The following is a 24,236-nucleotide window of genomic DNA, read 5'->3' on the forward strand; positions in this document are numbered from 1 at the left end:
TAATTTTCGCCCTCCGATGGCCAAATTAGCCGCGCTTGCGCAGTCCGGGTCTTCTCCTCTTCTCTATGGGGCTCCGTGTAGCTCCGTGTAGCTCCGCCCCGTCACGTGCCGATTCCAGCCAATCAGGAGGCTGGAATCGGCAATGGACCGCACAGAAGCCCTGCGGTCCATGAAGACAGAGGATCCCGGCGGCCATCTTCAGCAGGTGAGTATGAAGACGCCGGACCGCCGGGATTCAGGTAAGCGCTGTGCGGGTGGTTTTTTTAACCCCTGCATCGGGGTCGTCTCGCGCCGAACGGGGGGGGGGGGGGGGGGTTTAAAAAAAAAAAAAAAAAAAACCCGTTTCGGCGCGGGACATCTCCTTTAAGGGGTTAAAGGGTATTGTCTGGGGCATTCAAAAGTCTAGCAGGAAGTGGGCAACGTGTGCCTCTATTCCTCGGTTTTCAAGCTCTCCGCTTGTTGTCAGTGAATGAACAGTCTTTATATGAACCCTTGTCCTGATCATTGCCCCCAAAAAGAGCGCTCTGATGCTAGTCGACAAGCAGCTGGGTGGGCAGGACATGGTCAGGGTTGGGTTTTCATTATATACCGAAAAAGCTTTATTTACAGAAATCCCTGAACAACCTATAGGACACAATGCTGCGATGTGACCTCACTATTGTGAAATCTTACTTTGCATCTGCATTTGCTCCATTTTCCAGCAGGAATCGCAGCATCCTCTGATGTCCAGCACTGGTGCAGTGGAATATGGCGGTCCAGCCACGAGCGTCTCTTGCCTCGACCTCCGCTCCTTGCTGCAGTAGTAGAGAAAAAGACTCATTTGCAGCTTGAAAACTGTAATAATTGGATGCTGAACAGAAGGAAAGATGCCGTACCAGACAGGCATAAAGGTAGTACTCAAACCTGCTGCCTGGGATGTCTTACCTGGATCAAGAAGTAAGCTACGCTTTCATTCCCGCAGCTAGCGGCCAGCATAAGGGGGGTCTGACCACAGGGGGTTCTGCAGTTCACATCCACCCCGGCCTCCAGTAACAGACTGACCACTGCATCATGCCCGATGTAGGACGCATACATGAGCGGAGTCCATCCACCCAGGTTCGGCTGGTTCAGATCCACGTCTCTCCTGTGCCGAGAGATAACATGCAGAATTGATTACCAGGAGCATCAACCATAGAGAATCAGGTCCACTATGTTATGACACGTCAACCGAAATCCATTCAAAGTGGAATTTTGGCGTGGATTTGCATTTTCAGCAGCTTCGGATTTGCACATGGATTACCCTCATTCATTAGGGCTAATCCACTCGTGGAGGAGCCAACTTAGCTTTCACATCAAGTGACATGGCACGTAATTTTTCCCCATGTGGCAAGGATTTCGAATCCACATGGAAGAAAAAAAAAATAAAGTCATGGAGTATAGATTATATAGGGTACTTTACAGGGGCAGATTAGCACCTGAATTCTCAGTGGAAAAAGCAAATTCAGGCGATAATCGTCCCATATACATGTGACAAACGGCACAGAGCGTGAAGACCCTCAATTGTCGGAGTCGTTTGCAGAACTACAACCAAGCGACTATGGCTCGTGTAAACAGGAGCCGCTCAATACTTGCTGCGAATGGAGACGGAAAGCCGGAATGATCCCAACCCGCTCTGCCTATATTCACTTGAATGACTATCGCTACTGGGTACGTACAAGAGATAGTTGGGCAGCAGTCTGGGGGCAGCTGTTGGGCGCTTCAATGCCTGACAGTTCCATGTAAAAGGGACTTTAAAGGTGAAGATTGCCACTGAAACGAGTGCAGCCTCTGACACTGACTTCAAGCAGAATGGGCATGGCTTCTGCAGCAAAATCTGGCCTAAACCCCTAGGCATGTAGATGCCATTTGTGACCAACAGCCATTAACCTTTACATGCCATGATCATTGTATTGTTGTGACCCTTTAAGGCCTCATGTCTACGGGCAGGTCGAATTCAACATGCGGGAGCCCACAGCAGAGTCTAACCCTGCCCGTGGCCGAGGACCGTGCATACCGGTGCCTGTCTTCTTGGTGATGTGTGCGGGCGCGGGCTGGCACACATGCAAGTAGGAGGTTTTATGTTTTTTTTCCCCAACTCCTGCTTTGCCGTGGAAGCCACAGCCCGTCCACAATGTCAATTGCAAATAGGTAGTGGATCGGATGGCTTCCACCGACTTTAATGGAAGCCATCAATTTAGGAACAGCAGAAGAATGGAGCATGCTGTGATTTGATTTCTAGACCAAAGGGTCCGCAAAATAAAATGATGATGTTTTTCACACCCTGGCCTCTCAAAATTTAATAGAAGTTATGCAATTCATTACTCCATTATATGTACCCCAAAATGGTACCAATAAAAACTGCAGGTCGCCATGCAAAGAACAGACCGTCATATGGCTATGTTGATGGAAAAAAAAAACGTTATGGCATTTGAAAAGTGGAGGGGGAAGGGGGGAAATTGTTATTTGTATAGCGTCAACTTATTCTGCAGCACTTTCAGGTAATTTATTACTCCCCAGCAAGCCGGGTGCTCATTTTACCGACCTCAGAAGGATAATTCAACCTTGAACGGGCTACCTGAACCAGGCGGGGATTGAACCCGCAACCTTCAGGTCGTGAGCGGGAACTTAGCTAAATAAGTAACTGAACAATACACAGCTCAAAGGGGATTAAAAGGATTTTTGTTCCCCCAAGACATTTTTGAAAATGTCTGATCTCTGAGGGTTGAATCCCCAGGATCCCCAGACATCCTGAGATCAGTTCACCCCAATGCACGCGTTGTGATGACAACTCCATCCACTTCTACAGAACAGGTGGAGACCGATGCGCTGAGCAATCTCTCTCTGTTCCATAGAAGTGAACGGAGTGGTGGTCACGTTTGCGCATCACTGCTCCATTCACGTGGGGCATTGGGGCGAGCTGATCTTGGGATCACTAGGGGTCCTCACAGTTAGATCACACCTTCATAGACACTGGTGGCACATCCCATGAACAGGCGCTCATTCATCAGCTGATCACTGATCGGCTCTATAGCTTACTACTACCAAATGTTCAGCCAGTGCAAATAGAAATGAAATGTCAATCGACATACTTGTCAATTGGGCCAAACTAAAAGGATCCCTACTAGAGATGAGCGAGTAGTGCCTTAGCAGAGTATCTCCCCGCTCGTCTCTAAAGATTCAGGGGCCAGCGGGGAGAAACGGAGGGGAGCTCTCTCTCCCTTTCTCCCCCCGGCAACTCACCTGTCACCGGCGCCGGCCCCGAATCTTTAGAGACGGGCGGTGAGATACTCGGCTAAGGCACTACTCGCTCGAGTAATGTGCCTTAGCGAGTATACTCGCTCATCTCTAATCCCTACTCTTCTGGCAACCAATAGCGAATGCTGATAAACTGGATACTAAACGCCACCACCGCAGCCCCATGTTCTCACCTGTGCACACAGCACTGGACTACCTCATATTGACCAATAGAGGCTGCAGTGTGAAGGTCCAACGCCAACTCTTGTCCATCCAACGGCTCCCCGTACCACATGGACAGGCTGCGACTCAACATTTCTGTCTCGCTGGATTCATCGCTGAGTTCCGACATTTGAACAACTACTGCAACAGCCTACAAAGATTAAAGGAGGTAATTTACTGATCACAGCTTGCTATATCACCGCACTGAATGGTCTAAGAAACACGACTGCTACAATGTGATAGACATGATAATTAGTTAGTATAAAATGTTTATTGATTTGTATAAACCAAATGTATTATGCTATTGTAATGACTTAACTTTGTGGAGGTTAATGGCCACACAATCTCATCATGGTATTTGTTGGACAATGGCATGGTGAAAGATGTGTGGTGTAATGTTAGCTGAGTACATAAAGTTGCACAAGCAGCCTCTAAGAGTTAAAGGTCATAGTGTTATACGTATACCTGTATTCAATACTGAGTGTTTTCCTAGCCCTCTTCCACCCCCCACACTGAAGTTATTTAAACAATGAATTGTCACGTACGCAGAAATTCCTTCAGCTAGGACAAGGTCCAAGCTACATTGGACTTGAGGAAGGGTGGGCAGAGAGGGGGGGGGGGGGGGGGGGGGGGGAAGATTCCATATGATCCGACAAATGAGAATCTTATATGTTACTGATGTAATCTGTTGCACGCCCATTAAAGGGCAGGTGTTGTGTGTTATAATAAAAAAGCCTGAGGCTCTACACATTGTAGAGACTCTCCCAGTTTTAGACCAGCATTTGTGTCTGATCTGGTTGATGATGTGTGCACACTATACAATTTGGAAGCTACAGAAATACCCCGAAGCCTGCTGGGGAAAATATGATCTAGCACAAATTGGCGTCTCCTGGGTGAGCCGAGTAGAGATTTTTGATTTCTTTCATTCTGGAAAAATACAGAGATCGGCAGATAGCACGCAGAACTCAGGGGCCCGAAAATCTACAGAACACGGTAAGATTGCTTTATGTAAATCTACCGATGGGAGCTGATTTCTAACTGCTAATCTGCCTGTTTCTGATCCAGAGTGATAAATCAATGAAAGGCAGGTAATATAGTTCTTTCTACTCGGAAAAGACCACCGTTTTAACCTGCCTACGGGGTATTCTGTATGCTGGGTATGATATGTCTGAGACGGTTAAAGATTGTGTATACAAGACCAAGAGATAAATTCTGTGAGGGTTAATGTGTCAGAAGGGCGGACTTGGCTGTTTAAGTCTGAGGGAACACGCCAGAGAGAGACACTTACTCCTAGGTAACTAGTGTGAGGTTAGGAAAATTTATGATACGCGTATGCACCTGTATGATTGAGCGTGTTATGTTCTCATATGTGGAAAGGTATATACGCGGGAATTATAGCCGTGGTGTGACGGCAGAAGTCTCTGGATATTGTTGAGGTCTTGGTCACTGAAAATAATCGTCAGTCTCTGTGTATAGCTAAATGTCCTGTCCAGATTGTGTGCAGGGAGTGCTGTTGGGGATTACTAGTAGAGGGTGGGTTGTTGCAAAGGTAGGTGAGATATATACACTACCGTTCAAAAGTTTGGGGTCACATTGAAATGTCCTTATTTTTGAAGGAAAAGCACTGTACTTTTCAATGAAGATAACTTTAAACTAGTCCTAACTTTAAACAAATGCACTCTATACATTGCTAATGTGGTAAATGACTATTCTAGCTGCAAATGTCTGGTTTTTTGTGCAATATCTACAAAGGTGTATAGAGGCCCATTTCCAGCAACTATCACTCCAGTGTTCTAATGGTACAATGTGTTTGCTCATTGGCTCAGAAGGCTAATTGATGATTAGAAAACCCTTGTGCAATCATGTTCACACATCTGAAAACAGTCTAGCTCGTTACAGAAGCTACAAAACTGACCTTCCTGTGAGCAGATTGAGTTTCTGGAGCATCACATTTGTGGGGTCAATTAAACGCTCAAAATGGCCAGAAAAAGAGAACTTTCATCTGAAACTCGACAGTCTATTCTTGTTCTTAGAAATGAAGGCTATTCCATGCGAGAAATTGCTAAGAAATTGAAGATTTCCTACAACGGTGTGTACTACTCCCTTTAGAGGACAGCACAAACAGGCTCTAACCAGGGTAGAAAAAGAAGTGGGAGGCCGCGTTGCATAACTAAGCAAGAAGATAAGCACATTAGAGTCTCTAGTTTGAGAAACAGACGCCTCACAGGTACCCAACTGGCATCTTCATTAACTAGTACCCGCAAAACACCAGTGTCAACATCTACAGTGAAGAGGCGGCTGCGGGATTTTGGGCTTCAGGGCAGAGTGGCAAAGAAAAAGCCATATCTGAGACTGGCCAATGAAAGAAAAAGATTAAGATGGGCAAAAGAACACAGACATTGGACAGAGGAAGACTGGAAAAAAGTGTTGTGGACGGATGAATCCAAGTTGGAGGTGTTTGGATCACAAAGAAGAACGTTTGTGAGACGCAGAACAAATGAAAAGATGCTGGAAGAATGCCTGACGCCATCTGTTAAGCATGGTGGAGGTAATGTGATGGTCTGGGGTTGCTTTGGTGCTGGTAAGGTGGGAGATTTGTACAGGGTAAAAGGGATTCTGAATAAGGAAGGCTATCACTCCATTTTGCAACGCCATGCCATACCCAGTGGACAGCGCTTGATTGGAACCAATTTCATCCTACAACAGGACAATGACCCTAAACACACCTCCAAATTGTGCAAGAACTATTTACAGCAGAAGCAGGCAGCTGGTATTCTATCGGTAATGGAGTGGCCAGCGCAGTCACCAGATCTGAACCCCATTGAGCTGTTGTGGGAGCAGCTTGACCGTATGGTACGCCAGAAGTGCCCATCCAACCAATCCAACTTGTGGGAGAGGCTTCTAGAAGCGTGGGGTGCAATTTCACAAGCTTACCTCAACAAATTAACAGCTAGAATGTCAAAGGTGTGCAATGCTGGAATTGCTGCAAAAGGAGGATTCTTTGACGAAAGCAAAGTTTGATGTAAAAACAATGTTATTTCAAATAAAAATCATTATTTCTAACCTTGTCAATGTCTTGACTCTATTTTCTATTCATTTCACAACGCATGGTGGTGAATAAGTGTGACTTTTCATGGAAAACACAAAATTGTTTGGGTGACCCCAAACTTTTGAACGGTAGTGTACCTTGAGCCGTTGTGGGTATTCTCCAGTAATCCCGTCTGTTCGGTATTATAGAATTAATGTACAGTGTTTATTATTGGGGAAGGGTTACTGATAAGAGAGTGGACTGAAGTTAAGCCACTGAAAGCATTTCCCAATTAACCCTTCTGTTCCTTTTGTCTTGTGTTTTGTAGTGTTAATGTGCATTGTGATATACGAGGGATATAAGAGGTGGAATTTAGTAAAGGAGTTTTACTGTGTGTAGAAAGTTCAAATAGGATAGAATAAGCAGGCAGAATAGAATGAGGGATCAGTGCAGGATGTTTCGGAATATGCAAAACATGTAGAAACGTTTTACAAAGAAAAGGATCAGGAAAAGTTGCAGAAAGAAATGTCAGGTTATGGACAGATAAGCAGAAAGAAAAGAAATGAGTATGGTAAGATAGACTGTAGAAAGTTTTCAGAAGATGAGCAGGAAGCCCAGCAGAAAGAAAGGTGTTCTAGGAGGTGGTATAATGTAGGAAAGAGATTCAAGAGGGGAAACCGTGTAGTGGGGGATGTGTATTGCTTATGAACAATGTAATGCCTTTGTGTTGACTACAGCCCCTCCCTGTAATGGCGGCCGCACTTGCAATGTTTAAAACCCCACATAGTGTGACTCTGCAGCAAATGTGGTGAGCCCTGCCCCCACCCTGAAGTTACTTCCCCCCCCCCCCCCCCCCCACGTGCTCACTTTCAGGGTGTGTGATGTTACTTCCGGCCATTCCAATCCGGGATAGGACTAAGCCCCGCCCCTTCCTCCAGCAGCCATCTTGCCTCACCTGGGAAACTTGTAGCCCTGCCCCTTTCTGCTTCTGGCAGCCATTTTGCTGCACTTGGGAGGCCTACATTCCCTAATGCCACTGTATCCAGTGCTAACCTCATGATTGTCTGAAGTAAGGTTTTGTTTGACCGGACCTTGTTACACTCCAAGATGTGGCCACTTTGGATGTGTGATAGGTTCAGGGAAACAAACCTTTGTGAAGATGCAGCTTGGGACATAGTAGATGACTAAGCTGGTTTATAGTGCATGGAAGATTGGAGTTGATGCATGGGGGACAGAGGCCAGGAATTCATGACAGGGGACGCTCTCTCATGTTCCCAGGGGCTCTGTTTTCCACTGCCTGCTTCTCCAATGGATGTTCAGACAGATGATGTTACGAAAGGCTCCTACAGATGGAATAATTTCCCTATAGTCACCCAGCAAACTTTTTCACGCAATTTGATGAAGTAATTTTACTTTTTATGTGAGAAAGAGGGATTAAATTGCCCAGAGTAGGATGTTAATTCATCCGTATTCTTTAGTTTTTTCCTTAAGTCTTTTGTATATTCTAGTGTCAGTCTACACTGAAGCTATAATTATATTCCGACAGGAGAGTGAAAGTTAAACGCTGGACATTCCTTGAAATACTATTACACTGGGTGACGTAAATTTTACTTGTGTTGCGCCCCCTTGTGTTAAAAAATGCTAACTGCGACATGGAGAAAAAAAAAAAAATCTAAAGGATATTTTCGCTCAGACTTCGCTGCATACAATGTCACCTTGACGTACAAAGTGCTTGTTTTTGTGCCTCTTGGTTTCCTTTTTCAACTTGTACTAGTTTGAACGCAATTACTCTTTTTTCCATTGAGTATTCCGGTTCAAAAAGGGGGGGGGGGGGGAGGCATAGGTGATCTGGGTCATAGATGATCTAGGTGTTGTAGATCAGCTATTGAGTTTAAAAAATAATAAATAAATGAAATAAGATGAAAAGGAAATAAATGATTTTGTGCTACAAGATTCCGAGCCATGTGAAATAGAACATCAACACGATTATTTAGTACTAATACAGTAAGAAACTGCAGGTATGCAAACAGTTACCGGAACCTCTGTTGATAATGCATATGTTGAGCTTTTTGCAGATGGTACTAGGGTGAGGATTGATGACTCCACATCGGATATGCAGTGGTCACACAACAAGATGTCCTAGAAGCAGAAGCTCTGCCTCCGCATGTCTTAGCACAAGAAGCGGAACTGAAGGCCCTCACTGAGGCGAGTAGAGTGGCGAGAGGTAAGACGGCAACCCTTTACACTGACTCCTGGTATGCATTTGGCATAGCTCATGATTACGGCCCAATATGGAAGGCCAGACAGTTTTTACCTTAGCAGGACAACCAATTGAGAATGTTGCAGCGGTGCAGAGTCTTATGGAGGCCCTACTTCTACCTGACAAAGCTGAGAGTTCGCACAGATTCCTACACTGGAGAAGCGAGAGACGACACCCTCGCCAACAGCGCAGCAAAGGCAGCGGCCCTCAAGCCGTGGAAGAAAGAAGAAAGATACTGACAGCATGAGTCAGTGGTAAAAACTTTGGACATTGACAAAAACGTGGACTTTGATATGCTAAAGACTTTTACAGTTACAAGCCAGCAAGGAAGGAAAGAATAAATGGACTAATATGGGAGCAGCAGAAACAGGACCGTGTATGGTGAACAGTCAACAGCACTTGCCCACCACAGTTCCTGTATCCCATGATGGCCCAGCTGATGGACGGAAAGACCCACCTAGTAAAGCAGCAATGACGACGACGCTTGAAAGAGGATGGGCGACTACTGGGTTCTCTGTATCTGCTGCATCATTTGTCCAGTTTAGCATGATCTATGCCATAGGTGAGAAAGGGCAGAAGTAAATTTGCCACATCACACTTGCCGGGACCACTCTACCCATTTCAGGGATTGCAAATTGACTACGTTCAGCTCCCACTTGTTGGGAAGTATGAATACGTGCTTGTTGTTGTTGATGTCTTTGCAGGTTGAAGGCCGACCCTGTTAGCAAGGCAAACATAGGTAACCGCAAAGAAGCTCATGAACGAGGTAGACTGTGAATATGGGGTACCAGAAGAGATTCAGAGTCAGACAGAGGTATAAACTTTGCAGGTGAATGTAACATGTCATGTCTGCTCTGGGTGTATCCCAGGCCTTTTACATACTCTACCACTTTTAGAGTAGTGGAAAGGTGGAGAGACGTAGTGGCACGCTAAAAAGTAAGATACTTAAAAATGACGCCACTTTGGAAAGACTGTCATCCAATAGCCCTATTCAGTGTTAGATATGAACCCAGGGGGGGGGGGGGGGGGGGGGGGGGATCATGCATTATCTCCCTACGAGATTGTTTGGGCTAGCCCCAAGGCTAGGTCGTTACTATCCTCAGTAGTTACAGTTACAATCTGATGTGTTGACTAAGTATGTGATTTCCGTTGTTAAAGAACTAACCAAAGCCTATGTACAGGTGTTCTCTTCCAGACTCAGAGGCAGACACTGGGACACATATCTTGCAGCCTGGGGATTAGGTGTGCGTCACGAAGTTCCTCAGGAAGCACCCTCTTGAGCCCCGATTTTATGGCCCCTACCAGGTGCTTCTGACTACTGCCACAGCTGTGAAACTAGCCGAAAGACTTACATGGATCCATGCTTCATACTGTAAGAAAGCTTCAGATCCGGGAGACCAGTCTTAGTTGTGCCAAAGACATTACTCTGGTTAGGGCTAGTGAGAGAGGAGGGTGGCAGCTGGAATCCTTAGTCGGAAGAATATGTGGGTATGGTTACCTTCTGGTATAGCTCGTCCAATGCTCAAGTAGCCGCATATTCCTTCGACTATTGTACTGTGGTCCCGTGTCTAGGCGCAAGATCCCACCGCAGGCCAGATTTAGCTCGGTCCAGCTGGTTATATGACTTATATACCCGGGGAATACAATATGTTCGCGCCACTGATAATGTCTGGGGAGAAGACTGCCATTATTGGGGATTAGTGGGATGTAACACAGGAATAGACTGGTCCTATAAACCGCGAAGTGCCTTAAATAAGAAAGACAAGAGCGGGAAATCCCTAATTAGTCGTATAACCCTCCTTGAGAATAATAAGGACAGCAGGTATTGGAAGGCTGAACTTAGTATGCTGCTTGGTTTTAATGCGTTTTTTACACTAACCATGGGAGATCCAAGCCCGGGGGACGGGGGGGACTTACAGTCTGGGGACATACCGGTACGGGAGGACAGATCCCTTAGGGAAGTTTAAAATAAGGGATATGGTAGATGCACCCGAATGGAAGCCTTCACTTAGTCCCGTGCCCATAATTAACCCCCTCCGCCGTAAGATAAAGACCTTGACGAACATGATGATCATAGCCGACCCTACCTTTGAGGACACCTTGACAGTAGCGACTGGCTACTCTGACCAGAATCTCTGGTTGGAGTTGATGAGGTACAATGCTAACAGGAGCAACAAGTCTAACTGTTGCGTGTGCGGTAGTGCCCGACTACACTCGGGGATGGTCCCCCTTAATCTCCCGGTAGATGCTGAAGAGTGGTTTATTAGTCTCTTCACGAACATTTCCGCTAATTACACTGTCCGTGGGAAATGGAAGAAGCAATACTCTATAACTACTTAAGTGTTTGCACCGGAGAGAGTATTACTGACTACCCTGGAAACTACACCTGCCAGGCAAATAGGCAGGGTGGAGGGAGAGTTTTGGGGAACTCACCAACGGGTATTGCTCCTCCTACGGTACGATAGGAGGGGAATGGATGCAGAATCAGGTTCAGTCCTTAGGAGACGTTTACTGGCTTTGTAGTGACATGAGGTAGAGGACCCGCCTGGAGGGTAATTGGACAGGGGAGTGTGCCTTAGTAAAGCCCTTATGCCCCTCCACATCCTGTCAGACAGCATTGAGGATAATGAGGTTTACCCCCAATAGTTAATTTATCTCGATCCAACTCAGTCTGTGTTTTGTGGTTATCCTGTCATGTTGGTCTATCCTTGTTTTCCGCATAGGTACGGCGGTTCCTTCCAGTCTTGTCACTAGGTAGTGTAGGGTCAGGGTGAGGCGGCCTGGACGTGTTCACCATTAGGACTATCTCCAGGAGGGACATTGGTGTGGGTGAAGATTAGGGAGTCCCAGGCCGTGCGTACCTGTGCACACTACTAGTATTGTAACATTATACTAGAGCGAGAAGAGAGACCCCTGGTGGTAGTTTTGATCTACACGTGTACATTGACGTCATAGGTCAGCCAAGGGGGGGTACCTGACGAGTTTTAAAAATTAGAGACCAAGTTAAAGCTAGATTCGAGTCCATTTTCCTGATCATTAGGGTAAATAAATGTTGACTGGATTAATTATGTTTATTATAATTAGCAGTGGTTTATAAATTATACTAGAGACGCCTTATAGGGACTAGTCGACCAATAGGACCTACCTCGACTATGACTTTTCAAAATAGAATGGCCTTAGATATGATTTTGGCTAAAAAGAGGAGTGTCTGTAAGATGATAGGGGAGACTTGTACCTACATTCCAGGCGACACGTGACCCGTGGGTAAAGACGCAGTTGCCATTAAGAAGCTGACCGCACTAACTAAAAAGAGCTAACTTTTGGGACCAGCACTCGCCATGGATGAGTGGGTGGTAAAGGATCCTGGCACAGACGGGCGTCGCTGTTGTATGTGAACTGATGATTACCTTTTCTGTTCTAGTCTGCTGTGTTATCCCCTGTGTCAGAGAGACCTGTGAAACAGATGCTGGAAAAGCTACTCCCACAATGAGTTCGCTGGATGCATCCCCAGAAGGAGTGGACAAGTCCTACACCCCCTTGAAGACTCTAAAACGAACCTTAAGCGCGCTCCGATTATAGGCTCACACGCAGAGAACTGTGAAAATTTGACGGGAAGAGTTAGAGGATAGACATTTTAAGGGGGGATTGTGATAGACATGATGATTAGTCAGTGTAAAATGTCTATTGATTTGTATAAACCAAATGTATTATGCTATTGCAATGACTTTTAACTTTGTGGAGGTTAATGGCCACACAATCTCATCATGGTATTTGTTGGACAATGGCATGGTGAAAGATGTGTGGTGTAATGTTAGCCGAGTACATAAAGTTGCACAAGCAGCCTCTAAGAGTTAAAGGTCATAGTGTTATACGTATACCTGTATTCAATACTGAGTGTCTTCCTAGCCCTCTTCCACCCCCCACACTGAAGTTATTTAAACAATGAATTGTCACGTACGCAGAAATTCCTTCAGCTAGGACAAGGTCCAAGCTACATTGGACTTGAGGAAGGGTGGGCAGAGAGGGGGGGGGGGGAGATTCTATATGATCCGACAAATGAGAGTCTTATATGTTACTGATGTAATCTGTTGCACGCCCATTAAAGGGCAGGTGTTATGTGTTATAATAAAAAGCCTGAGGCTCTACACATTGTAGAGACTCTCCCAGTTTTAGACCAGCATTTGTGTCTGATCTGGTTGTTGATGTGCGCACACTATACAATTTGGAAGCTACAGAAATACCTCGAAGCCTGCTGGAGGAAATATGATCTAGCACAACAACTGTGCTAAAAGGGGTCTCTGCTTCTGTAGTGGCCCAGTACATTGTCCTGGTCTCCTCCACAAAGGTCATACATGTTTGTCTCATGTAGATGCATTGTGCAAGCCTGTCTTGTCATATCCAGTATGTGTGTTGCACAGCTGCAGCGCTTCAGAGGTTAACTTCATAAAATCACTGCCCGTATGCAGATGTATCAGTCTGTCATGTCATGTGGTATGTGTGAAGGTATAAATAGGAGTGCCTGAGAGCGGGAAAGGGTCTTCCATCTTGTCTGCTACCAGAGTGCCACCGAATTCAGAGCCACATGGAAGCACCTTCAGCTTCCTTGTGGTGAAGATGGAGGAGGAGAGATATCCTGTAGCGACTGTACTCTGGATGTGAGTGGAGTGAGCCCCAGATCAGAGAGCAAGCCTTTGTAAGTAATCACTTTCCCTGACAAGGCCAGTGCAGAGGTACTAGTCAATTCTTCCGCTTTTTTAATTTCCTACGCGGCTGTCCAAAGGCAGGATCCCCGCATAGAAGTACGCTAGCAAATCACACCCACGCGTCTCCAAGTGCAGGGTGCAAATACTGAAAGTCAAATTAATTGCTGCCAGGGTGTCTGGAGTGATCCTACCCCCTTCCTCCTCCGGAGTGCTCCCTGTCCAGGAGTGATACCGTACAGATAACGTGGACCGTAGGACCGGTGTCATCCTGTGTATCCTCCCTGACCTCTGATCTCTCTTCTTACCTGCAGTTTGAAGATTGTACCTAAGTTGCCGTGGAATAATTGCTTGCTTTAAGTGATTTCAAGTAAAGTTCATACCGGGCCCTAACGGTTCCTAGGAACCCGAGATGCTAGAAAACTAGTGTCTGATTATTCTCCGCTGTGTAGGAACGATGGCGTCATCCGTGATAACTACTACCCCCATCCTCCTGTTTATTGGCATTCCCTATACTAGGGGTGGCTTTGGAGGTCTGCAGGTACACTCTGGCCTTGGCAGCGTGTCATCTCTCAGGTACCAGAGCCTGGTAAGTGCCACCATGACAAGCCATCACTTAACCCTTCAGGTGTCCGGAGTACTCCTCTGGGGTACTGCACTTCGACCATAGTCAAAATGTTAGAAGGGCCCACTGAAAATCAACTGATCGAAAAATGTCCCCCTGCTGAGACCCCCAGAAATCAGCTCCAACCTATGAATGTGGCCGGGGACGCAGCCCTCACCTCACCTCTCGTCCTAATACACAGAGCTGGGGACGCAGTCCTCACCTCACCTCTCGTCCTAATACACAGAGCTGGGGACCCAGACCTCACCTCACCTCACCTCACCTCTCGTCCTAATACACAGAGCTGGGGACCCAGACCTCACCTCACCTCACCTCTCGTCCTAATACACAGAGCTGGGGACCCAGACCTCACCTCACCTCACCTCTCGTCCTAATACACAGAGCTGGGGACCCAGACCTCACCTCTCGTCCTAATACACAGAGCTGGGGACCCAGACCTCACCTCACCTCTCGTCCTAATACACAGAGCTGGGGACCCAGACCTCACCTCACCTCTCGTCCTAATACACAGAGCTGGGGACCCAGACCTCACCTCACCTCTCGTCCTAATACACAGAGCTGGGGACCCAGACCTCACCTCACCTCTCGTCCTAATACACAGAGCTGGGGACCCAGACCTCACCTCACCTCTCGTCCTAATACACAGAGCTGGGGACCCAGACCTCACCTCACGTCCTAATACACAGAGCTGGGGACCCAGACCTCACCTCACGTCACGTCCTAATACACAGAGCTGGGGACCCAGACCTCACCTCTCGTCCTAATACACAGAGCTGGGGACCCAGACCTCACCTCTCGTCCTAATACACAGAGCTGGGGACCCAGACCTCACCTCTCGTCCTAATACACAGAGCTGGGGACCCAGACCTCACCTCTCGTCCTAATACACAGAGCTGGGGACCCAGACCTCACCTCACCTCCTAATACACAGAGCTGGGGACCCAGACCTCACCTCAGCTCTCGTCCTAATACACAGAGCTGGGGACCCAGACCTCACCTCACCTCTCGTCCTAATACACAGAGCTGGGGACCCAGACCTCACCTCACCTCTCGTCCTAATACACAGAGCTGGGGACCCAGACCTCACCTCACCTCTCGTCCTAATACACAGAGCTGGGGACCCAGACCTCACCTCACCTCTCGTCCTAATACACAGAGCTGGGGACCCAGACCTCACCTCACCTCTCGTCCTAATACACAGAGCTGGGGACCCAGACCTCACCTCACCTCTCGTCCTAATACACAGAGCTGGGGACCCAGACCTCACCTCACCTCTCGTCCTAATACACAGAGCTGGGGACCCAGACCTCACCTCTCGTCCTAATACACAGAGCTGGGGACCCAGACCTCACCTCACGTCACGTCCTAATACACAGAGCTGGGGACCCAGACCTCACCTCTCGTCCTAATACACAGAGCTGGGGACCCAGACCTCACCTCTCGTCCTAATACACAGAGCTGGGGACCCAGACCTCACCTCTCGTCCTAATACACAGAGCTGGGGACCCAGACCTCACCTCTCGTCCTAATACACAGAGCTGGGGACCCAGACCTCACCTCACCTCCTAATACACAGAGCTGGGGACCCAGACCTCACCTCAGCTCTCGTCCTAATACACAGAGCTGGGGACCCAGACCTCACCTCACCTCTCGTCCTAATACACAGAGCTGGGGACCCAGACCTCACCTCACCTCTCGTCCTAATACACAGAGCTGGGGACCCAGACCTCACCTCACCTCTCGTCCTAATACACAGAGCTGGGGACCCAGACCTCACCTCACCTCTCGTCCTAATACACAGAGCTGGGGACCCAGACCTCACCTCACCTCTCGTCCTAATACACAGAGCTGGGGACCCAGACCTCACCTCACCTCTCGTCCTAATACACAGAGCTGGGGACCCAGACCTCACCTCACCTCTCGTCCTAATACACAGAGCTGGGGACCCAGACCTCACCTCTCGTCCTAATACACAGAGCTGGGGACCCAGACCTCACCTCTCGTCCTAATACACAGAGCTGGGGACCCAGACCTCACCTCACGTCCTAATACACAGAGCTGGGGACCCAGACCTCACCTCATGTCCTAATACACAGAGCTGGGGACCCAGACCTCACCTCACGTCCTAATACACAGAGCTGGGGACCCAGACCTCACCTCACGTCCTAATACACAGAGCTGGGGACCCAGACCTCACCTCACGTCCTAATACACAGAGCTGGGGACCCAGACCTCACCTCACCTCTCGTCCTAATACACAGAGCTCGGGACCCAGACCTCACCTCTCGTCCTAATACACAGAGTTCGGGACCCAGACCTCACCTCTCGTCCTAATACACAGAGCTGGGGACCCAGACCTCACCTCTCGTCCTAATACACAGAGCTGGGGACCCAGACCTCACCTCTCGTCCTAATACACAGAGCTGGGGACCCAGACCTCACCTCTCGTCCTAATACACAGAGCTGGGGACCCAGACCTCACCTCTCGTCCTAATACACAGAGCTGGGGACCCAGACCTCACCTCTCGTCCTAATACACAGAGCTGGGGACCCAGACCTCACCTCTCGTCCTAATACACAGAGCTGGGGACCCAGACCTCACCTCTCGTCCTAATACACAGAGCTGGGGACCCAGACCTCACCTCTCGTCCTAATACACAGAGCTGGGGACCCAGACCTCACCTCTCGTCCTAATACACAGAGCTGGGGACCCAGACCTCACCTCTCGTCCTAATACACAGAGCTGGGGACCCAGACCTCACCTCTCGTCCTAATACACAGAGCTGGGGACCCAGACCTCACCTCTCGTCCTAATACACAGAGCTGGGGACCCAGACCTCACCTCTCGTCCTAATACACAGAGCTGGGGACCCAGACCTCACCTCACGTCCTAATACACAGAGCTGGGGACCCAGACCTCACCTCACGTCCTAATACACAGAGCTGGGGACCCAGACCTCACCTCACGTCCTAATACACAGAGCTGGGGACCCAGACCTCACCTCACGTCCTAATACACAGAGCTGGGGACCCAGACCTCACCTCACCTCTCGTCCTAATACACAGAGCTCGGGACCCAGACCTCACCTCACCTCTCGTCCTAATACACAGAGCTCGGGACCCAGACCTCACCTCACCTCTCGTCCTAATACACAGAGCTCGGGACCCAGACCTCACCTCTCGTCCTAATACACAGAGTTCGGGACCCAGACCTCACCTCTCGTCCTAATACACAGAGCTCGGGACCCAGACCTCACCTCTCGTCCTAATACACAGAGCTCGGGACCCAGACCTCACCTCTCGTCCTAATACACAGAGCTCGGGACCCAGACCTCACCTCTCGTCCTAATACACAGAGCTCGGGACCCAGACCTCACCTCACGTCCTAATACACAGAGCTGGGGACCCAGACCTCACCTCTCGTCCTAATACACAGAGCTGGGGACCCAGACCTCACCTCTCGTCCTAATACACAGAGCTCGGGACCCAGACCTCACCTCTCGTCCTAATACACAGAGCTCGGGACCCAGACCTCACCTCTCGTCCTAATACACAGAGCTCGGGACCCAGACCTCACCTCTCGTCCTAATACACAGACCTCGGGACCCAGACCTCACCTCTCCTCCTAATACACAGACCTCGGGACCCAGACCTCACCTCTCCTCCTAATACACAGACCTCGGGACCCAGACCTCACCTCTCCTCCTAATACACAGACCTCGGGACCCAGACCTCACCTCTCCTCCTAATACACAGACCTCGGGACCCAGACCTCACCTCTCCTCCTAATACACAGACCTCGGGACCCAGACCTCACCTCTCCTCCTAATACACAGAGCTCGGGACCCAGACCTCACCTCACCTCCTCCTCCTCCTCCTAATACACAGACATCAGGACCCAGACTTCACTTCAGCTCTCCTCTCCTCCTAATACACAGATTTTTACCTTTCTTGGCTCACCGGGCACAGACTTTAGCCTCCCAGCTGGTGGACCTCTTCCCGTGCAGGATTCTGGAATCTGTAGTTCTCTTTTAGTCAGTAACTTCTAATCTGCAGTTTTCTGACAACTACATATCCCAACGTGCTTTGCGGCATGCCCGCCCTTCTGTTGACTGACAAGAGTTTTCTCCAATCCAATTCCAGATTTATGAAGGTCGCCTGTTGAGTCGACCAATAGCATAGAGCCGCACTAGGTCCTGTCTGCCGTACACAGAGGAGCTATAGTTCCACAGGTCTCCGTGATAGACATAACATGATATGGTCATACAGTCACGGCAATGGTTGTATTTATATTATTGGCCCTCTTTGTGGCTCTTAGTAGTGAGCTGGCCCGTTCCACGCAGTTGCTTGCAGGCTTGGTCTTAGCTATCGTCTAGGACCTGGAGAAGCGGAACTTGGAACTGGTTGCCTCGGTGACCAGAGGAAAGTGGTAGACGCGAAAGAACGTTATAAGCGTGACTATAGAATGGACGCTGCTGATTGGTGAAGCGGTCTAGAACAGCTGATGGGCGTGGTTTACCAGTGGGCAGCTCCACCCACTAAGATGAACGCAGGAGCGGTGTTCTCCTACACCTGTAGTAATTGAGCAGGTGGGCGTGGTTTTTCTGAAGTGGGCGGAGTGTATGCCCGGCGGCTTGAAGGAACGCGTTAAGTGACAGCCGGTGAACGTTAGTTTTAATGTGCACGGAGTTGTAGGCGAAGCTGCCGGGATACAGGGACTTCATACTGGAGACGTCTGTTTACAGCAGCCGGCCCGCGAGTAGACTGTGGCTGTAGACAGGGTTGCCATGGAAACAGGTACGCGGAAAGGAGTGCATGGTGAATATGTGACCATAGTTTATAGTCAGGATCTGCTATTATATACTCATGTATATGGTGTAAGGCTGTGTAAAGATACTGAGTTACATTCTGTATTATACTCCAGAGCTGCACTCACTATTCTGCTGCTGGAGTCACTGTGTACATACATGACTTATCCTGTACTGATCCTGAGTTACATCCTGTATTATACTTCAGAGCTGCACTCACTATTCTGCTGGTGGAGTCGCTGTGTTACATACATTACTTATCCTGTACTGATCCTGAGTTACATCTTGTATTATACTGCAGAGCTGCACTCACTATTCTGCGGGTGGAGTCACTGTGTACACACATTACTTATCCTGTACTGATCCTGAGTTACATCTTGTATTATACTGCAGAGCTGCACTCACTATTCTGCGGGTGGAGTCACTGTGTACACACATTACTTATCCTGTACTGATCCTGAGTTACATCTTGTATTATACTCCAGAGCTGCACTCACTATTCTGCTGATGGAGTCACTGTATACATACACTACTTATCCTGTACTGATCCTGAGTTACATCCTGTATTATACCCCAGAGCTGCACTCACTATTCTGCTGGTGGAGTCACTGTGTACATACATTACTTATCCTGTACTGATCCTGAGTTACATCCTGTATTATACTCCAGAGCTGCACTCACTATTCTGCTAGTGGAGTCACTGTGTACATACATCACTTACCCTGTACTGATCCTGAGTTACATCTTGTATTATACTGCAGAACTGCACTCACTATTCTGCGGGTGGAGTTACTGTGTACATACATTACTTATCCTGTACTGATCCTGAGTTACATCCTCTATTATACTCCAGAGCTGCACTCACTATTCTGCTGGTGGAGTTACTGTGTACATACATTACTTATCCTGTACTGATCCTGAGTTATATCCAGCATTATACTCCAGAGCTGCACTCACTATTCTGCTGGAGGAGTCACTATGTACATACATTACTTATCCTGTACTGATCCTGAGTTACATCTTGTATTATACTGCAGAACTGCACTCACTATTCTGCTGGTGGAGTCACTGTGTACATACATTACTTATCCTGTACTGATCCTGAGTTACATCCTGTATTATACTCCAGAGCTGCACTCACTATTCTGCTGGTGGAGTCACTGTGTACATACATTACTTATCCTGTACTGATCCGGAGTTACATCCTGTATTATACCCCAGAGCTGCACTCACTATTCTGCTGGTGGAGTCCCTGTGTACATACATTACTTATCCTGTACTGATCCTGAGTTACATCCTCTAATATACTCCAGAGCTGCACTCACTATTCTGCTGGTGGAGTTACTGTGTACATACATGACTTATCCTGTACTGATCCTGAGTTACATCCTCTATTATACTCCAGAGCTGCACTCACTATTCTGCTGGTGGAGTCACTGTGTACATACATTACTTATCCTGTACTGATCCTGAGTTACATCCTCTATTATACTCCAGAGCTGCACTCACTATTCTGCTGGTGGAGTTACTGTGTACATACATGACTTATCCTGTACTGATCCTGAGTTACATCCTGTATTATACTCTAGAGCTGTACTCTCTATTAGATTTCAGCTGTGAAGAATATAGATCAGCTTTGCCTATTTCTTCATTGTTTACACAGAGCTTGTTGAAGCTCAATAAAGTAATCTGAAAACCTGTGGCCTGCATTAGAGGATATCAGCTATACTGTTAGGCTGGGTTCACACAGGATGGAATTGCCACAGAATTTCCATGCGGCAATTCCGCCCACTGCTCCTAATCCTGGGATAAGTGAGCAAAGTGGACGAGATTGTGCAAAAATCTCGTCCACATGCTGTTGCCAATCTGTTACGGCCAAGCTGCGTGGAAACGGACATGCGGCACAGAAAACAAATACGCAGTATGTCAATTCTTTTATTGTTTCTGCAGCAGCCTCTCTCCTCTCTATGGGGAGAGAAACCCGCAGCAGAAAGCCGCCGGCAAAACCGCTCCAAAACCCACGGCTAAAGGCTGCAGGTTTTGAAGCTGCGCTTTTCTAGCGGAATTCTCGTGTTTTTTCGGTGCGGCCATTCCGTGAGAATTCCGCTGGAATTCCGTCCCGTGTGACCCCAGCCTTAGGGGGGTGCCTGACAAGAAGCGTGTCAACCGTTTCCGGTGACGTCCAGCAGAATGCAGGTAGTTCTTTATATTCCTATATAGAGCCTGTATAAGCTTTGTATAGACATTGCAGAAGTTCAAAACTATGGGATATTTCAGCTGTGAAGCATGACGAATAGTATAATACAGGCTTCTCGCTGTACTCTATACTAATGTACTGTCAATTGGACACCAGAGCAAGAATCAAAAGTAGCATTTATTTCCATGGCCTACTTTCTACTAACATCTGTTACACTTCAGCTGGTATTTCCCTCCATTCATCCTGCAAACGTCTGGCAAGTTTTCTCCGAGAAGATTGACGCTCTTCATATTTCCTGACCCGACGTTCCAGTTTGTCCTAAAGATGTTCAGGTCGGGTCAGCCGGTCCAATCATGGAACATCCATATCCTCAAACCAATGCAATACAGCATTGGATGTGACAAGGTGCGTTGTCTTGTTGGAAGTATGGCCGACCATTCCCAAAGTATTACCACTTTGTCAGCAGCACATTATTGTCCAGAAGGTCAGAGTACACCTCCGTCCGTGTTCATGGTTCTTGCTACTACAACCAACGGACTGAGGCCATGCCACGTAACACATCCCCAGATCATAACTGAGCCTCCGTCGTACTTACCTGTTGGCACAACACACTTGGGGAGAAGCCGTTCCCCATCATCCTCCACACCCCGGTACTTCCATCTGATGTGAAGATGGAGTAGTGCAATTCATCACTCCACAGAACGTTCTTCCACTGTTCAGATGTCCAATGATGACACTCCTTGAACCACTGTAAAGCGCTAATGCATCTTCTTTGCGAGAACTTGCCAGAGATTTGCAGGATGAATGGAGGGAAATACCAGCTAAAGTGTAGGAGGCATTAGTAGAAAGTATAACACAGAGAATATCTGATATCATTAGGGCCAAAGGAGCCCCACTAAGTAGTAACACATGGAAATAAATACTACTTTTGATTCTTGCTCAGCTGTCCAATTACTTTTGGTAGGATAATATAGACCTTTATGGCATATTAAATGGACATGTCATAAAATGTAATTTCCATAGGTGAAGGTCCTCCCCCATCAGTCCCAAGATGGTTGGTGCTCAGACCTATTATATATATAATATTCTGTTACACCAGGGTTTGTGCTTTCTTATAGTTCACAGTACGGCCTCCGGTGAGAACCAGCAGACTACTTCCCCCGTTGTCCAGCGTGGAGCTTATGAGTTGGGCTTCTTCCTATCTTCTGTGAAAGCGCCATGCTTAGATTCTGATGACTCTCTGGTGAGTACCTTATGTGAGGGTTCCAGTAAATACACAGGTACTGTGCCCCAATAATACGTATGTTTGCAGAGCCCAACAAACCTGGGTTTCCGTAGGATAATGTCAGAGTTAGGCTGATTGCACATGGTCAGGTCGGATTCTGCATGCGGGATCGCGCAGCGGAATCTGACCCGGTGCCTGGCCGGTGAACCCTGCGTCCCCTTCCAGATCTGTCTTGCGGATGTGCCAGCCAGCCTTGCTCAGTACAGATGATGCGGATTCCGTCGTCCGTCCGCAGTGATAGCTGTAGACAGGCCATGGATCGGACGCCTTCCATCGGATTGGAAGCCGTCCGCACGGAATCCACGCCGAAATAGAATATGCTGCGATTTTCTGCTCGCAGATTTCTACTAGTGGACAAGGAAAAGCGATTTTTCCGTAGCATGTCTATGGGCAGTATTTGCTGCGGAATCGGGTGGTGAATGCCTGCTCCGGATTCCGCAATGCAAATACGCCCGTGTGCATTGGGCCTAATACGTAACACTTTATTACATAGAACTCTATAGGGTGGTCATGATTCTGTACCTATCTCTACAGTCTGACCTCGAGTCTGAGGACATTGAGATCTTCCAGAGGGATGACTGCCATATGTCTGATGTGTCACATGATGAGGATGAAGACTTTATAAGTAAGGTGAGAGAAATCCTGACCTGCCGCAGATGTGCAAAGGTAGAGGGATCTGTCAATACTTTTTACCTGCTGCTTTGTATTCTGTCTTTTTTTTTTTTTTTTTGAGGGAGGAGCTTTAAAGGGGGTTTCAAGGCAATTTTTCTTGATAAACCATACACTAGCCACTCGAAATCCCAACTGATCAGCTTTTCTGGTACCTGCTGTTTCAGGTTACAGCCCTGTGTAGTGACCAGCACAGCTCCCATTAAAATTAGTGAGAGCTGCGCCTGTAATTACCAGTGCTGGCCACTACACAGGGGTTGGCGCTATCTGCTTGTCCTCCAAACACTGTGTGTTCCGCTGATGACAGCAGGTGCCTAAACAGCTAACTGGTCGGTCAGGGTCTCAACTGATCAACTACTGATGACCTATGCTGAGGATAAGTCATCAGTAAAAATAGCCTGGCCTTTAAGATGTAATAATACATGTATATTGTTAAAGGGGTTGTTTCACAAAAAGAGTTACATGATTGGTGGTCATTATCGGATCTGTGTAGATCCCTCACCAATGTTGAAAACGTGGGTTCTGAGTCTCCCAGAATGAAAGGGACAGTGGTTGAACATACGCACTACCGATCCATTTATTTCAGTGGGACTGCCAGAGATAGCCGAACCCTTCTACTCAACTGTCTTTGGCAGGTCCATAGAATGCGCCTTCTTTGGTGGGGTCTTGTTTTTGTGGCATACACACTGCGGCAAAAATGACCTGTAATTTTGTTCTGTGGGTCAGTATGAGTACGACAATGCCAAATGTATCTAGTTTTATTTTTTGCCGTACTACTTAAAAAATATATATATATATTTAAAAATCTATATTTTCTGCCACCATTTCTGACTGTCATAATTTTTTTTTTTAACTTGTCGTTGGTACCATTTTGGAGGACATGTGACTAGAGATGAGCGAGCGTACTCGCTAAAGCAAATTACTCGAGCGAGTATTGCCATTTTCGAGTACATGCCCGCTCATGCCAAAAGATTTTCTCTCTTTCTCTTTCTCTTTCTCTCTCTCTTTCTCTCTCTCTTTCTCTCTCTCTTTCTCTCTCTCTTTCTCTCTCTCTTTCTCTCTCTCTTTCTCTCTCTCTTTCTCTCTTCTCTCTTCTCTTTCTCTCTCTCTTCTCTCTTTCTCTCTTTCTCTTTCTCTTTCTCTCTCTCTTTCTCTTCTCTTTCTCTTTCTCTTTCTCTCTCTCTTTCTCA

The 24,236-nt window shown here is 47.6% G+C and overlaps 2 protein-coding genes across 2 annotated transcripts in view; one reads left to right on the forward strand and one right to left on the reverse strand.

Annotated features, from left to right (window-relative positions):
* ANKS3 (ankyrin repeat and sterile alpha motif domain containing 3) overlaps nt 1-18,505 on the reverse strand; it is a 36,149-nt gene extending 17,644 nt beyond the window's left edge. The window contains exons 1-4 of the mRNA XM_066576506.1: nt 18,034-18,505; nt 3,447-3,625; nt 925-1,123; nt 673-794 (exon numbers count right to left, since the gene is read on the reverse strand). Of these exons, the coding sequence (XP_066432603.1) occupies nt 673-794; nt 925-1,123; nt 3,447-3,604 (479 nt within the window). The 5' untranslated portion in view covers nt 3,605-3,625; nt 18,034-18,505. The remainder of the gene's footprint in view (nt 1-672; nt 795-924; nt 1,124-3,446; nt 3,626-18,033) is intronic.
* Nucleotides 18,506-18,704: 199 nt separating this feature from the next.
* The window catches only part of LOC136577932 (dynein axonemal assembly factor 8-like), a 31,592-nt gene continuing 26,060 nt past the window's right edge, over nt 18,705-24,236 (forward strand). Inside the window, exons 1-3 of the mRNA XM_066577850.1 lie at nt 18,705-18,884; nt 22,211-22,335; nt 22,912-23,007. Coding sequence (XP_066433947.1) covers nt 18,875-18,884; nt 22,211-22,335; nt 22,912-23,007 — 231 coding nt within the window. The 5' untranslated portion in view covers nt 18,705-18,874. The remainder of the gene's footprint in view (nt 18,885-22,210; nt 22,336-22,911; nt 23,008-24,236) is intronic.

This window comes from Eleutherodactylus coqui, chromosome 8 (genome assembly GCF_035609145.1).
Source record: "Eleutherodactylus coqui strain aEleCoq1 chromosome 8, aEleCoq1.hap1, whole genome shotgun sequence".
Taxonomy (NCBI): domain Eukaryota; kingdom Metazoa; phylum Chordata; class Amphibia; order Anura; family Eleutherodactylidae; genus Eleutherodactylus; species Eleutherodactylus coqui.